Source organism: Leucoraja erinacea, chromosome 24 (genome assembly GCF_028641065.1).
Source record: "Leucoraja erinacea ecotype New England chromosome 24, Leri_hhj_1, whole genome shotgun sequence".
Lineage (NCBI taxonomy): Eukaryota > Metazoa > Chordata > Chondrichthyes > Rajiformes > Rajidae > Leucoraja > Leucoraja erinaceus.
The window spans coordinates 25,219,650-25,234,740 of record NC_073400.1 but is presented as its reverse complement, the minus strand read 5'-3'; the positions used below and the strand labels follow the sequence as shown (position 1 = coordinate 25,234,740).

The 15,091-nt window shown below is 48.0% G+C and overlaps 1 protein-coding gene across 1 annotated transcript in view; it reads right to left on the bottom strand.

Annotated features, from left to right (window-relative positions):
• si:ch211-163l21.11 (inositol 1,4,5-triphosphate receptor associated 2) overlaps positions 1-15,091 on the bottom strand; it is a 56,861-nt gene that overhangs the window by 24,872 nt on the left and 16,898 nt on the right. The window contains exons 8-15 of the mRNA XM_055655116.1: positions 13,902-13,929; positions 12,919-13,059; positions 11,828-11,959; positions 10,964-11,111; positions 7,798-7,847; positions 4,931-4,981; positions 2,165-2,265; positions 685-798 (exon numbers count right to left, since the gene is read on the bottom strand). Of these exons, the coding sequence (XP_055511091.1) occupies positions 685-798; positions 2,165-2,265; positions 4,931-4,981; positions 7,798-7,847; positions 10,964-11,111; positions 11,828-11,959; positions 12,919-13,059; positions 13,902-13,929 (765 nt within the window). The remainder of the gene's footprint in view (positions 1-684; positions 799-2,164; positions 2,266-4,930; positions 4,982-7,797; positions 7,848-10,963; positions 11,112-11,827; positions 11,960-12,918; positions 13,060-13,901; positions 13,930-15,091) is intronic.

The window sequence follows — 15,091 nt, the reverse complement described above, 5'->3', positions numbered from 1 at the left end:
TCTATGTTTCTAAATACTAAGGGGCCGAGGATCTAGTGGGAGGGATGAACTGAAGGGAACCCACATTAGTCAGGAAATGGTGTTAGGTAAACTGTTGGAACCGAAGGCAGATAAATCCCCAGAACCTGATGGTCTGCATCCCAATGTTCTCTCGACTCTGGATTGAGTTCCTGTGGACTGGAGGGAAAGAAAGTTTTAAGAAAGGAGGATGAGAGAAAACGGGGAATTATAGACCAGTTAGCCTTAGTGGGGAAGATGCTTGAGTCGATTGTTAAAGATGTTATAGTGGTGCATTTGGAAAGCAGTGGGAGGATTGGTCAAAGTCAGCATGGATTTATGAAGGAGAAATCATGCTTGACTAATCTTTTGGATTTTTTGAGGATGGAACAAGTAGAATGGATAAGGGAGAGCCAGTGGATGTGGTGCATCTAGATGCTTGTTCTGTCTGAAGAAGTGTCTCAACCCAAAACATCATCCATTCCTTCTCCCCAGAGACGCTGGCCGTCCCGCTGAGTAATTCCAGCATGTTGTGTCTATCGAAGTGGATGAGAAGTTCACTCATTGACAACACCACCCAGAGCTGATCAATGACAAAACATATTAACCAGCCTTATGAGAATCCACCATGGTCTGTGTATCTAAAGTTTACACAGACCTCCCTTTCTATAAGAAGGGTTGCCTTACCCATCAACAAGGGTGCCTTCATCTTCCTTTTCACTGCTTTCAAGAAGTGGTGTTTGACGGGACAAATTGGAGACTGTGTTCTCAGGTAAATCTTCATGAGGATTCCGCAGTGTACTACAATGCAAGAACAATGGACCATCACCATCACCACCTTAACAACAGTATTTTATTCCAAGGTTGGTCTACCCATCTCACTGCTGCCTCCCTTCACTCTCTTCCCATTCAGCTACCACCAGATCCCCTTCCAAGTCTTCGCTCAGGACAAAGTGTGTCGGACGGAACTGCAGATGCTGGTTTACACTGAGGATAGACACAAAATACTGGAGTAACTCAGACATTCAGCCAGCATCTCTGGGGAAAATGAACAGGTGATGTTTCGATTCAGAACCCTTCTTCAGATGCAAAGAAGCCAGACTGAAGAACTCTTCCGACCCAACAAGTCACCTATTCTATTTCTCCAGAGATGCTGCCTGACCCATTGTGAGTAACAGGCAGCATCTATGGAGGGAGTGGGCAGATTATGTTTCAAGTCGGGACTCCTTGTGTACCTCGAGACTTGGAATTAGGCTATTGAAAAGGTTGTATGCTCCCCGTTGGACTGCAACCTTGTCGTGGTCGGGGAGCTTGTGTGTCTCAGTGACCACTAGAGCTATGCCACCGGGAGATTCGACCCCTGTTAGGGTCTCCCATGCTGAACAGGTCGAAGGGTAGAGGCGAGACGAAGAGCGCTCCACTGGTCCTCCAGGTTGGAGGCTGAGCATAGGGCTAACAACCCTTGTCTCATGAAACAAATATGTTACGGACACAGCAACTGATGGACATGATGGACTTTCCAGGGCTATTGACAGATAGAATACCAATATTGTAATGTTTTTTAGGGCTATTGGGTTCACATTTGTGTAGTCCACAAAGCAGTAAATAGTGAAGCAATGCAGGAGGTAGAAGACTATTTGCATACTAGATGGAATAAACTAAATCTGTACTGACCCGAATTCAAACGTGGGAGCTCTCTGGTCTTGGCAGATCAACACAACATCTTTGAGTTTAGTTTACTTTAGTTTACACAGAGCGGAAACAAGCCTTTCGGCCCCTGAGCCCACGCCGACCAGCGATCCCCGTTACACTAGCACACACTACACACTAGGGACAATTTACGATTTTTACAGAAGCCAAATTAACCTACAAACCTGTGGAGTTTGGAGTGTGGGAGGAAACCAAAGCACCCGGAGAAATCCCACGCGGTCACGGGGAGAACGTACAAACTCAGTACAGACAGCACCCATAGACAGGATCGAACCCGGGGTCACTGACGCTGCAAGGCAGCAACTCTACCGCTGCGACACCTTGCCTCTCCAAGTCAGAAGAGAGTTCTAAATCCACCATCACCTTCTCAAGCAATAGCGGTAAATTACAGTCTTGTCAGCATTTAGTGAATGAATGAAAATATAAAGAAAATATTCTGGTTAATTCCAAGTATCACCCATCAAGTGGCTGCCCATTCTCCCCGGAGTGTGCTGCTGATTTATGAGCCAATCCAGTCTCTTCTCTGTCAGCCATTTTGGAGTCAGGACAATGTAAAATCTGTCGGAACAGAGACAAGAGAGCAAAAGAGCATTGAAAAGGAAGACAGAAGTATACGGCATAGATAGAGCTAATCCAGAGTTAGTAAAATCTGTAAAATAAAATTAGAGCTTAATAGTCTACAAACATGGCATTTGCAATAAGATGGACGAGTTGAGAGTGTAGATAGCAACATTCAATGGTTCATAAAGCCCTGTCCCATTGTAAAGAGTTCATTCAAGAGCTCTCCCGAGTTTAAAAAAAAATCAAACTTGTGGTAAGCACGTAGAATGTACGTAGCGGGTATGTCGGAGCTTGGGGACGTCGCTTAGCGGCTCGTAACGCTAACAGCAGGTATTCGGGAAATGCGGTAAGCTCGGGAAGACTCGTAAAGATTTTTCAACATGTTGAAAAATGTCCACGAGAGCCACGAGTACCTGCAAGCGGCCATTACCGTAAATCTCCGAGTTCGAATCAGGGCAAACTCGGGAGAACTCTTGAATGAACTCGTACGGTGGGACAGGGCTAAAAGGCACTTTTTTGTCACGTGTAGTGAAGAAAGCAAACTCAATGCCAGCATTCATTTCACGACGGCTTGTATACAAAAACAGGGATGTAATGCTGAGGCTCTATAAGGCGCTGGTCAGGCCGCATTTGGACTACTGTGAGCAATTGTGGGCACCATATTTGAGGAAGGATGTGCTGGCTCTGGGGAGGGTCCAGAGGAGGTTTACAGGAATGATCCCAGGAATGATAGAGTTGACGTATGATGAGCATTTGTTGGCATTGGGCCTGTACTCGCTGGAGTTTAGTAGAATGGGGAGGGACCTCATTGAAACGTACAGAATAGTGAAGGGCTTGGATAGAGTGGATGTGGAGAGGATGTTTCCACTAGTGGGAGAGTCTCGGACCAGAGGTCATAGCCTCAGAATTAAAGGACATTATTTTAGGAAGGAGACGAGAAGGAATTTCTTTAGTGAGAGGGTGGTGAATCTGTGGACTTCCTTGCCACAGAAGGCTGTGGAGGCAAAGTCAGTGGACATTTTTAAGGCAGAGATAGACAGATTCTTGATTAGTACCGGGGTCAGAGGTTATGGGGAGAAGACAGGAGAATGGGGTTAGGAAGGAGAGATTGATCAGCCATGATTGAATGGCAGAGTAGACTTGATGGGCTGAATGGCCTAATTCTACTCCTATCACTTATGACCTTATGCACAAAATATAGTGAAATTGTTTCTCGAGTTGCCATATTTGGCGCTATTTCCAAAGTCCTGTCCACCCGGGGAGGTGGCCAGCCATAAAAGCAGCCAACATCGGCAAGGGTCCCCACCACCTTGGGCACGCTCTCATTTCCTCCTGCCATCGGGTAGAAGGTACAGGAGTCTGAAAACCGTGACCTCCAGGTTCAGGAAAAGCTTCTCCCCAACGGCCAGCAGGCTCTTGAACACGACAGACACCATCTACGAACTATCTTGGTTGCACGAGGGACTGCAAACTTTTGCCGTGCACCAATATATATTTTTAATTCATTGGCATTTTATTTTGTTTATTCTGTTATCTCTGAGTACCTTGTTTGCAAACCTAAGATAGACACAAAATGCTGGAGTAACTCAGCGGGACAGACAGCATCTCTGGAGAGAAGGAATGAGCGGCATTTCGGGTGGAGACCCTGCCTCAGATCCGTTTACAAACTGTTGTGCCGCTGACAATAAGAATGTCATTGTTCCATTTTCGATACATATGACAATCCAACACTCTTGACTCTCGACTTCTCCTGCGCCTTTGCATCAACTTCCCTATCCCTTGTCTGCTGTTTAAGCAAACACCAACAGCTTCAGCAACCCTCATCTCCCCTCTCCCATCAGTCAAGAGGTACAGAAGTGTGAAAGCACACACCTCCAGATTCAGGGTAGACAAAAATGCTGGAGGAAACTCAGCGGGTGGGGCAGCATCTATGGAGCGAAGGAATAGGTGACGTTTCGGGTCGAGACCCTTCTTCAGACTGATGTAGGGATGGGGGAGGAACGGGACGAAGAAAAGAAGAGGCAGAGACAGTAGGCTGTGGGAGAGCTGGGGAGGGGAGGGGAAGGAGGGAGAAAGCAAGGACTACCTGAAATTGGAAAAGTCAATGTTCATACCGCTGGGGTGTAAACTGCCCAAATCCACCAGATTCAGGGACAGTTTCTTCCCAGCTGTTATCAGGCAACTGAACCATCCTGTCACCAACTACAGAGCAGTCCTGAGTTCCAATCTAACTCTTTGGAGACCCATGGAGACTATCTTCAGTCGGACTTAACTAGACTTTATCTTACGCTCAACGTTATTCCTTTTATCATGTATCTGTACACTGTAGATGGCTCGATTGTAATCATGTACCGTCTTTCCGCTGACCGATTAGCACATATCAACACCTTTTCACTGTGCCTCGGTATACGTGATGCTGAACTAAATTAAACTGATCGATAAGTTGTCGCCAACCCACGCAAGAGCCCAACTTCGGTGTTTGCGAGGATTCGCCGCGCATTCCACCATGAACCGTACCTAAATCTTGCACCAAGAGACGAAAGCCAGGCCTCCTGTGTCCAAAGCTAAAGCTAAAACTATTTGCTAATGTAAACCACCGAGGCAGTGTTTTTAAAATAATATGAAGAAGTCACTTACACTCGTTAAGAGACTGTACACTGACCTTCAGCTGCTTGGGCATCACAGCGATGCTCACTCTTCTACGGGCTGTGCTCTGGTGGGCAAGAACAAGGGAACAGTGTCACTGGCAGTGTCAGATTCAAACCAGATAGTTACATGCTCTGCAAGACAATCACATTCACCATTGCTGTGCCCTTTGCTAAATAAATCCAGGTCATTTCAGAGAAGGTACTTAAACAATGGCCATAACCTTGTCTTGGGATCAAGGAAAGAGCGTTCACGTCGCGGCCCTGTTTCCACCAACCTTTCCACCATCATGCACAAGAAGCGACAAGACAGACACCATTGTGTGCAGATGCCGAGAAGTGTATTCAGCTCCGACTGATCTTGTCCGTGGACTCGATAAGAAGAATTTCGACTTGCTCCGAGGCTGTGCCTTTTATCCACTATCTGTAAAATTATAGTGTATGGCAGCACCGTAGCGCAGCTGCTGCCTCGCAGCGCCAGAGACACGGGTTCGATCCTGACTACAGGTGCTGTCTGTATGGAGTTTGTACATTCTCCCTGTTTCCTCTCACATTCCAAAGACAGGTTAATTGGCTTCAGTAAATTGTTCCCAGCGTGTAGGGATAGAACTAGCCTATTAACCGGCAAAGCCTGCACATCCTTGGAGTGTGGGAGGAAACCGGAGCGCCCGGAGAGCACCCACGTTCGCGGTCATGGGAAGAACGTGCAAACACCACACAGACAGCACCCGTAGTCAGGATTGAACTCGGGGTCTCTGGCGCTGTGAGACCGCAACTATACCGCTGCGCCACCGTTTTTGGCGAGAGTTTTGTGAAACTGGAATGGGATTTGTTGGGGGATGTGAGCCATCTCTGTGTATCCTTGTGGCAGAGGTCGGTGTTGGACCTCGTTGATTCCTTGACGGAACTCCGATACGGAGAGGTTGGAATAGACAATGTGCCTGCCTCCAGCAAGTTTATCCTCCTTCGTTCTTTTAATGAAAACATCGGCTTGTCTTTCGACCAAGTCTGGACTAAGGTTACTATTTATAAAGGAATCAATGTAGAACTGCCTGCAAATATTTCATACAAAAACAGAGCCAGGAAACTTTGATCTCACCAGGGATCTATTTACATACAAATCCAAGCTTCAGGAACAGTATTAACAGGTAAGTCAACAGTGCCTGGACTATGTGACGTCAATAGACATTTTAGTTTAGATTAGAGATACAGCGCAGAAACAGGCCCCTTTATCCCACCAAGTCCGCGCCGATCGTATACACACAATCCTACACACACTAGGGCCAATTTACAATTATACCAAGACAATGAGCTTACAAACCTGTATGTCTTTGGAGTGTGGGAGGAAACCAAAGATCCCGGAGAAAACCCACACAGGTCACGGGGAGGACGTACAAACTCTGTACAGACGGCACCCATGGTCAGGATTCAACGGGTGGTACTCGCTAGAATTTCGGCTTGTACTCGCTGGAATTTAGAAGACTGAGGGGGGATCTTATAGAAACGTACAAAATTCTTAAGGGGTTGGACAGGCTAGATGCAGGAAGATTGTTCCCGATGTTGGGGAAGTCCAGAACACGGGGTCGCAGTTTAAGGATAAGGGGGAAATCTTTTAGGACCGAGATGAGTAAAACATTTTTCACACAGAGAGTGGTGAATCTCTGGAACTCTCTGCCACAGAGGGTAGCTGAGACCAGTTCATTGGCTATATTTAAGAGGGAGTTAGATGTGGCCCTTGTGGCTAAAGGGATCAGGGGGTATGGAGAGAAGGCAAGTATGGGATACTGAGTTGGATGATCAGCCATGATCATATTGAATGGCGGTGCAGGCTCGAAGGGCCGAATGGCCTACTCCTGCACCTATTTTCTATGTTTCTATGAACAGCTCTGCTGCTGGGCCACTGTGCCGCCTTGACTCTATCCCCCAGGGGTGGAACTATCAAATACTAGTAGGCATAGAGTGGTAAGGTGAGAGGACCTCATTGAAATGTAGCGAATAGTGAAAGGCTTGGATCGAGTGGATGTGGAGAGGATGTTTCCACTAGTGGGAGAGTTTAGGACCAGAGGGTACATAATGAAAGGACGCAACTTTAGCAGGGAGATGAGAAGGAATTTATTTAGTCACAGGGTGATTCAGGGTGAATCTGTGGAATTCATTGCCACAGACGGCTGTGGAGGCCAAGTCAATTGACATCTATAAGGCGGAGATTGATAGATTCTTGATTAGTATGGGTGTTAGGGGTTGTGGGGAGAGGGCAGGAGAATGGGGTTGAGAGGGAAAGATAGATCAATCATGACTGAATGTCAGAGTCCACTCGGTGGGCAGGCTGGCCTAATTCTGCTCCTCTTCTTAGGCCCCCTTTGGTTGTGGCTGACCATGGGTGTCTCCAGGGCTGGAGGACGCCTGCGTGACTTTGTTTAACGTGGGGAGACTGGTGCACAGACAGCCACCCCACGGTCCTTGACAGATCTGTGTCGGGATCCAGTGGCATGGAGTCCAAGACGACCGGAGACCCTTTTCTGCTGCAGCCTTCATCCGCCTTCCCAGCCGTTGTGACGCTCCACTGTGGTCAGCCATCATCCTCCACCTGTTCCACCATTGAGGTCTTGGTTGGATTGCTCTTTGTCAGAGACCTCCCCCCTCGACCTTACCGCCATGGGTGACCTCACTAGGAGCATAGCTCCAGACGGCATCGCTCTCAGGATCTCAGGACCACACAAGCTTCTCCACCACGACAAGGTGACAATCCACGGACATTGTCCTATGATCCACGGATTCTGCTCCTATGACATGAATTTATGAACTTACGAGATGTGATATCTACTCCTAAGTTTGCAACATTTAAGAAACCTTTGCTTGCAGTTTTCACTCGGTGCCGGTTTACCTGATGTATCGCTCTCATCATTTGATGCTTATTTCGAAAGTCCACATCATCTGCAAACGAAAAGTATTTTACAACATTTAGAAAGGTTCATGTCTTGGCTAATAAAGTTGAACCAAACCACTGGTGTCCTACAGCTGTGGAGGTTTATTGCGAAGAATGCAAGGGGGTCATGTTTGTAGTATAGGGTTAAGAGGCGTATCTAAGATGTGTCTAACGATACCATACCATACCATGGAACTTTATTCACCCCTGGAGGGAAATTGGTGTGCCAACAGGCGGTGCTGGCTCGAAGGGCCGAATGGCCTACTCCTGCACCTATTGTCTGTCACAACACACAGCAATGTGCACGAAAACTTAATAATGATAACAATAATAAATCCTTTATTTCGAACAAACTAAAAAATAAAAAGCAAATATGACACAGCATACAAAAAACAAAACAAGAATATGTATAAAGTGTCATAAATTAAAATTAAAAGAAAAGTGAAAAAAAGAAAGAAAATGACAAGCGACTGTTGGCGGGCACAGTGCCGTAACCGGAACAAATCTGCCCCAGCCGGCTGCCCGCCCCTTTGTCTGGATTATGTCCGTGCCCGGGTGGTGTTAGAGAGGGACTACGCGCTGTCCACGGGCGCCCTGGGGGATTTCCGGGACCGCTGGGCACCACGAGGGGTTGAATGCATCTTTCACAAGGATTGTAACATAGTTTATTTAGTATATTTGTTTGTCTTGTATTATGCTGGTGGGTTCTGTTTTTTTTTTATTGTATTGTAAATGTTATTTTTAATAATTGAATAAATATTTTGATTTAAAAATAAACCGGAGCAAACAAACAAATCAACAAAGGTTTATCCCCTGGGCAGAGGATTCTAAAACTAGAGTCCCTCTCCCCTCTCCCCTCTTCCCCACACCGGGTTCCCCTTTGTCCTTCCCCGTCCCTCATGGGGGTTTCCCCCCACGCCAGCCGGGTCCCCATTGTCTTCCCATCCCCCCCCCCCCCCCCCCAAGTGCTTATGTACAGCGATACTCGCACTGACCTCGAAGCATAAATGAGTTTCACTGAACCTCGGGTCATGTGACAGACAAAGTACCACTGTAACCAACAAGACTTCAGAACTCCACTGAATTTTGAAACATGAGGCCAAGATGGCGGCCAACCCAGGGGACTATTTGCGCGCTAGGCACAGGAGCAGATCTACAAGCATCTTACTATCACTCCACACTCTTTAATCTCCACTCCTGCAGCAACATTTCTTACTTTAACGATGATATTCTTAAACTCCAACTATCTTTCATCAGACTTCACCGGCTTTACCTTGCACTAAACAATATTCCCTTATTTAGAGATGAAGCACAGAAACAGGCCCTTCGGCCCACAGTGTCCATGCTGACCCGTTCACACTAGTTATCCCGCTTTCATGTACACTCTCTACGCACCAGGGACAATTTTTACGGGGGACAATTAACCTACAAACCCGCATGTCTTTGGAATGTGTGACACTCCGACTATCTTTGATCGGACTATACTGGCTTCACCTTGCACTAAACATGTATCATGTATCTGTACACTGTAAATGGCTCGATTGTAATCATGTATTGTCTTTCCACTAACTGGTTGGCAGGCAACAACAGCTTTTCACTGTACCTCGATACACGTGACAATAAACTAAAGTAAGCTGAAATTGAAACTGAAACTGAAACCTGCGTGTCAGTACTGTCCTGAGCTCCACAGTTAGCGTGAGCCTTTCTCTGAAGTGGCCAAATTCACCACCATGTATTGTATAATGTTGGAGAATAAAATGGGAGTGATATAGAATTGTGTGCTTGATGTCAACATGCGCTTGGTGGGCCGAAGGGTCTGTTTTTGTGTTCTACGATTCTGTTACAAATCTGAGAATAGACTTAATTAAAAGTCTAGTTTAGTTTATTGTCATTGTGCACTCCTGGATTGCGGGAGTAAACTGGAGCACCCGGAGAAAACCCACGCGGTCACAGGGAGACGGTAAAAACTCTGTACGGACAGCACCTGCAGTCAGGATTGAACTCGGGTCCCTGGCAGTGTAAGACAGCAACTCTACCGCTGCGCCACCGTGCATGCCGCCCTTGTTTAATCCTTGAACTATGCTCCTGTTTTGTAGGTTTGCTTCAGATAGTCTTGGCACGTCCTGGTACCTTGATGCTCTTAGAATCATAGAGTCATCCACCACAGAAACAGGCCCTGCAGCCCAATCTTTCCACGCTGACCAAGAAGCCCCATCTACGCTAATCCCACCTGCTTGCATTTGACTTTAACTGTTCTAGCAACAACTGGAGAGCAGACTGGAGGACTTTCCTGGACTTTACCTGGTACTGAGCGTTATTCCCTTTATTGTGCATCTACTCATTGTGAATGGCTCGGTTGTAATCAATAGATAATAGACAATAGGTGCAGGAGTAGACCATTTGGCCTTTCGAGCCAGCACCGCCATTCAATGTGATCATGGCTGATCATCCCCAATCAGTACCGCGTTCCTGCCTTCTCCCCATATCCCCTGACTCCGCTATTTTTAAGAGCCCTATCCAGCTCTCTCTTGAAAGCATCCAGGGAACCTGCCTCCACCGCCCTCTGAGGCAGAGAATTCCTCAGACTCACTACACTCTGTGAGAAAAAGTGTTTCCTCGTCTCGGTTCTAAATGGCTTACTCCTTATTCTTAAACTGTGGGCCCTGGTTCTGGACTCCCCCAACATCGGGAACATGTTTCCTGCCTCTAGTGTGTCCAAGCCCTTAACAATCACGGGTAGTTTTTCCGCTGACCAGTACACGTGAGAATAAACTAAACTGAAACTAAACCAGTGTAAGAAGGAACTGCAGATGCTGGCTTACACCGAAGATGGACACAAAATGCTGGAGTAACTCAGCGGGACAGGCAGCGTCTCTGGAGAGAAGGAATAGGCAACGTTTCGGATCGAGAGCCTTCATCAGACTGAAAGTCCCTAAACCTGCCTCAACTACCTCCTCTGACAGCTCGTTCCATATACCCACTCTCCTCAGTGTGAATTAGTTGCCCCTCAGGTTCCTACTGAATCTTTCCCCTCTCAGCTTAAACCCGTGTCCTCTGGTTCTTGATCACCCACCCCAGCTCTGGGTGAAAGACTACCTCGCGTTTGGTGAGAAGAGGTCCTCACCTCTGGTTTCACTGAAGGGCCAGTTCCGGGAATTCTGCTGGACAATCCTCTTCATCTCCTGGAGCTCGGCGCGCTCCTTGGCATGTAGACCTTTCAGGTTCATCGCATGCTGGATCATCACCTGCATCCCTTGGCTCACTCGCGCCTCCTGCAGGACACAGACCGGGGCTTCCGTTATAGAGCCAGATTACAGGGGGCATGTGTGGCTGTGTCGTTGATACTTTCCCCAGGAACTGGAGTGGTGCAGTTGTCGGATGGGTATCAGGGGTGATGGGGCAGGAAAATGGGGTTTGGAGGGAGAAATAGATCAGCTATGATTGAATGGCGGAGTAGACTTGATGGGCCGAATAGCCTGATTTTTCTAACACTTATGACCTTATGACAGTCACATGGTGCATAGTTTAGTTTAGAGTTACAGCGTGGAAACCCTCGGCCCACTGATTCTGTGCCGACCAGCAATCACCCCATGGACTAACACTATCCTACACACTAGGGAAAATTCACAATTGTTTACCAAAGCCAATTAACCTACAGACCTGCATGTCTTTGGAGTGTGGGGGGAAACCAGAGCACCCGGAGAAAACCCACGCAGGTCACGGGGAGAATGTACAAATTCTGTACAGACAGCACCCATAGTCGGGATTGAACCCGGGTCTCTGGCGCTGATTGGCAGCGACTCTACCGCTGCGCCACCATGCCACCCCATGGTTATTGGCACCGTAATGATGTAGGTCCATTTGCGGTTGTATTAGTGGGACTGGAGTGACGCAGTTGTGGGAGTTATTCACGTCGTGTGATGAGCTTTAATAAAATGTGCAGCAATATAAATCCATCAAACCACGGAGTCACCAAACTGGAACATACCTGGTGCAAGGCTCCCAAAACCTCGGAATGGCTGCTGGCCCGAGTGATAGAGGTTTCCAGGATATGAAGGCAGCCCTCCAACTGCTTCACAATCTTCTGCCGCCTCCCATCTGTGCAGATTGCCCCCAGTCTCTGCACAAAACCAATCACAGCCTGTCTTACTCTCCTTATCTAGATTGGCACCAGCGCATACCACCGCAGGAATGTTGACTTCAGACGCCAACACTGGGATCTTCCCTCTACCAAGTGCCGACAGATTTCCCTGCTACCCCAGATCCAAACCCCCTTCCCCAGTGTCTAGAGTTTGTCCCTTCTGCCTCCCGCTCCACATTAATGAATGAATGAATGATACGTTATTATCACGTGTGACATGTCACAGTGGATCTCTTTGTTTTGCACAAAGTATGCAAAGGGTCACCACGTATAGAGTTACAAAGTGTTCAATGTGGACCCCCCCCACCGCCGGGTCCATCTCTGTTCTCTCAGCGGCGCGTCCTCGTCCGACCTCCGCCACCAACCTTAATTCATTCACATTCCCCCCCATGCACACACTGCTGAGTCACGCCCAGACTTTGGCTCCAGATACGTCCATTCCCTCAATGACCACAGTGGTCCCTCTACCACCAGCTCCAGTTCCTTTCTCCATCGGTCACGGAGTTCCCCGCTAACCCGGCAGAGTTAAGTCTAGTTTAGTTTCGAGATACGGCGCGGAAACAGGCCCTTCGGCCCAACGAGTCCGTGCCGACCAGCGATCCCTGTACACTAGCGCTATCCCACACTCTGGGGACAAGTTATAATTTTTACCGAAGCCAAATAACCTACAAACCTGGAGTGTGGGAGGAAGCCAGAGTACCTGGAGAAAACCCACACGGTCACGGGGAGAACGTACAAACTCCATACAGACAAGCACTGGTAGTCAGGATCGAACTCGGGTCCCCTGTCACTGTAAGGCAGCAACTCAACCGCTGTGCCACCAAGCCACCCCTCTTGAACTTCTGGACTCCTCCTCCAGTCGAGGGTATTGCCATCTTTCCCCCAGCTCCACTCTCGGGAACCTGCAGCACCATCTTCCATCCCCCATCTCCCGGTACCTGCAATATCTCCTTGCATCCCTCCAGCTCCTCCTGGGCGTTTTCCTCGGCAACATCCCGGGCATGTTCCTCCACCTGCAGCCTTTCCTTCAGCGTGAAGACATCGGATTTGAAAGCGAGAGACAGGTGTATGAACGCAGTCTTGAGGGAAGGATAGAGAAAGTACTCACAATCCGAAAACTAGCCCTCACCTGTTCCTTTTCTCCAGAGATGCTGTCTGACCCGCTGAGTTACTCCAGCTTTCTGTGCCCATCCAGATCTGAAACCTAATTAGGTCTCACCCCTGTCACTCCCTCTTCACCCCTCTCCCAACATGCAAGAGGTACAGAAGTGTGAAAACACACACTTCCAGATTCAGGGACAGTTTTTTTCCCAGCTGTTATCAGGCAATTTAACCATCCTACCACCTACCAGAGATCGGTCCTGACCTCCCATCTACCTCACTGGAGACCTCCGAACTATCATTTGTTCTGAAGTTAGAGTTAGAGAAGTTGATGTTCATACCGCTGGGGTGTAAACTACCCAAGCGCAAATATGAGGCACCTCATATTTCGCTTGGGTAGTTTTGCACCCCAGCAGTACGAACATTGACTTCTCTAACTTCAGGTAAGCCCCTGCTTTCCCTCTCTCTCCATCCCCTCCCCCATCCCAGTTCTCTCACTAGTCCTACTGTCTCCGCCTACATTATTTCTTTGTCCTGCCCCCTCCCCTGACATTAGTCTGAAGAAGGGACTCCACCCAAAACGTCACCCATTCCTTCTCTCCATAGATGCTGCCTGTCCCGCTGAGTTACTCCAGCATGTTGTGTCTACCCTCCCTCGTATGCACTGAGTCGCTTCATTCAACCACCGCAGCTAATGGTCTCAGCACCAGTGGGCTGAGGGTGAGGTGTCTGTCGGGGCTCCCATTCCTGACCATCGGCTTGTTGAAGATGACAATGAGTTATCCTCCGAATTTGTAGATTTTATTTTAAAGAGCCTTACCTCTGCTTCCTTCTCTGTGTAGAATTCCCTGCAAAATAAGAAAAGATGTTGAATTTATTTCGTATCCAGCTGTTCTCTCAACGGAGAGGTTTGGACCTGGGCAAAGAGCCCTCGCTGGTCACAACTGATCTACAATGAGAGGTTCCACAAGATGACGTTGGAATGGTCACCAAGTTAGGCAGCACATCAAATTAGCACAGAGACAGACACAAAGTGCTGGAGTAACTCAGCGGGTCAGGCAGCATCTCTGAAGAAAAATGATGGGTGACGTTTACGGGACTTTCTGAAGACAGGTCCATGTGCCCTGTTCCTGTGCTGGGCTCTTCCATGTTCTAGGTGGCACAGCGGTAGAGTTGCTGCCTTACAGCGCCAGAGACCGGGGTTCGATCCTGACTACGGGCGCTGACTGTACGGAGTTCGTACCTTCTCCCCGTGACCTGCGTGGGGTTTTTGCCGAGATCTTCGGTTTCCTCCCACACTCCTGAGACGTACGGGTTTGTAGGTTAACTGAAGTGGTATAAATGTAAATTGTCCCTGGTGTGTGTGGGATAGTGTTGGTGTGCGGGGGATCGCTGGTCGGCGCGGACTCGGTGGGCCGAAGGGCCTGTTTCTGCACTGTATCTCTAAACTGAACTAAACTATGTTCAACAAATAAATGGGGTGGGAGATTGCAACCTTCACGTGGTCGGCCCTGTTTCGACAAATGCAATCAACCCGGCGTGCACAATCAAACTTTAGGCTCTGCACGCCACACGCAAGAAGAAGAAGAACAAATAAATCTTCCCTCCATACTGGACTCAACAAGAACAGAAGGACAGGAAGGGTCTCACATGGGTCCGTATGAATTCCAGAGTGGATGAAGACTACAGCACATGGAGAATCATTAGTGTTGAGAGGAATTATTCACTGGTTTAATACTGGGAGTATTGTTAAGCCTGGGGGTCGGTGTAAGACAAATTACATGCCTCACAAATCTCATGTGATTTTCCATCCCATAAATAAGTAAACGTGACTCCTGTGATTCATGTAGAAGTTCACTAATCTCATCTGTGAATTTGCCGACCAAATATAACAAGCAGTGTGAACACACAAGGAATTGCAGATGCTGGAATCTCAGGCACAACACAAAGTGCCGGAGGAACTCAATGGGTCTAACAGCAACTGTGGAAGGAATGGGCAGACCACATTTC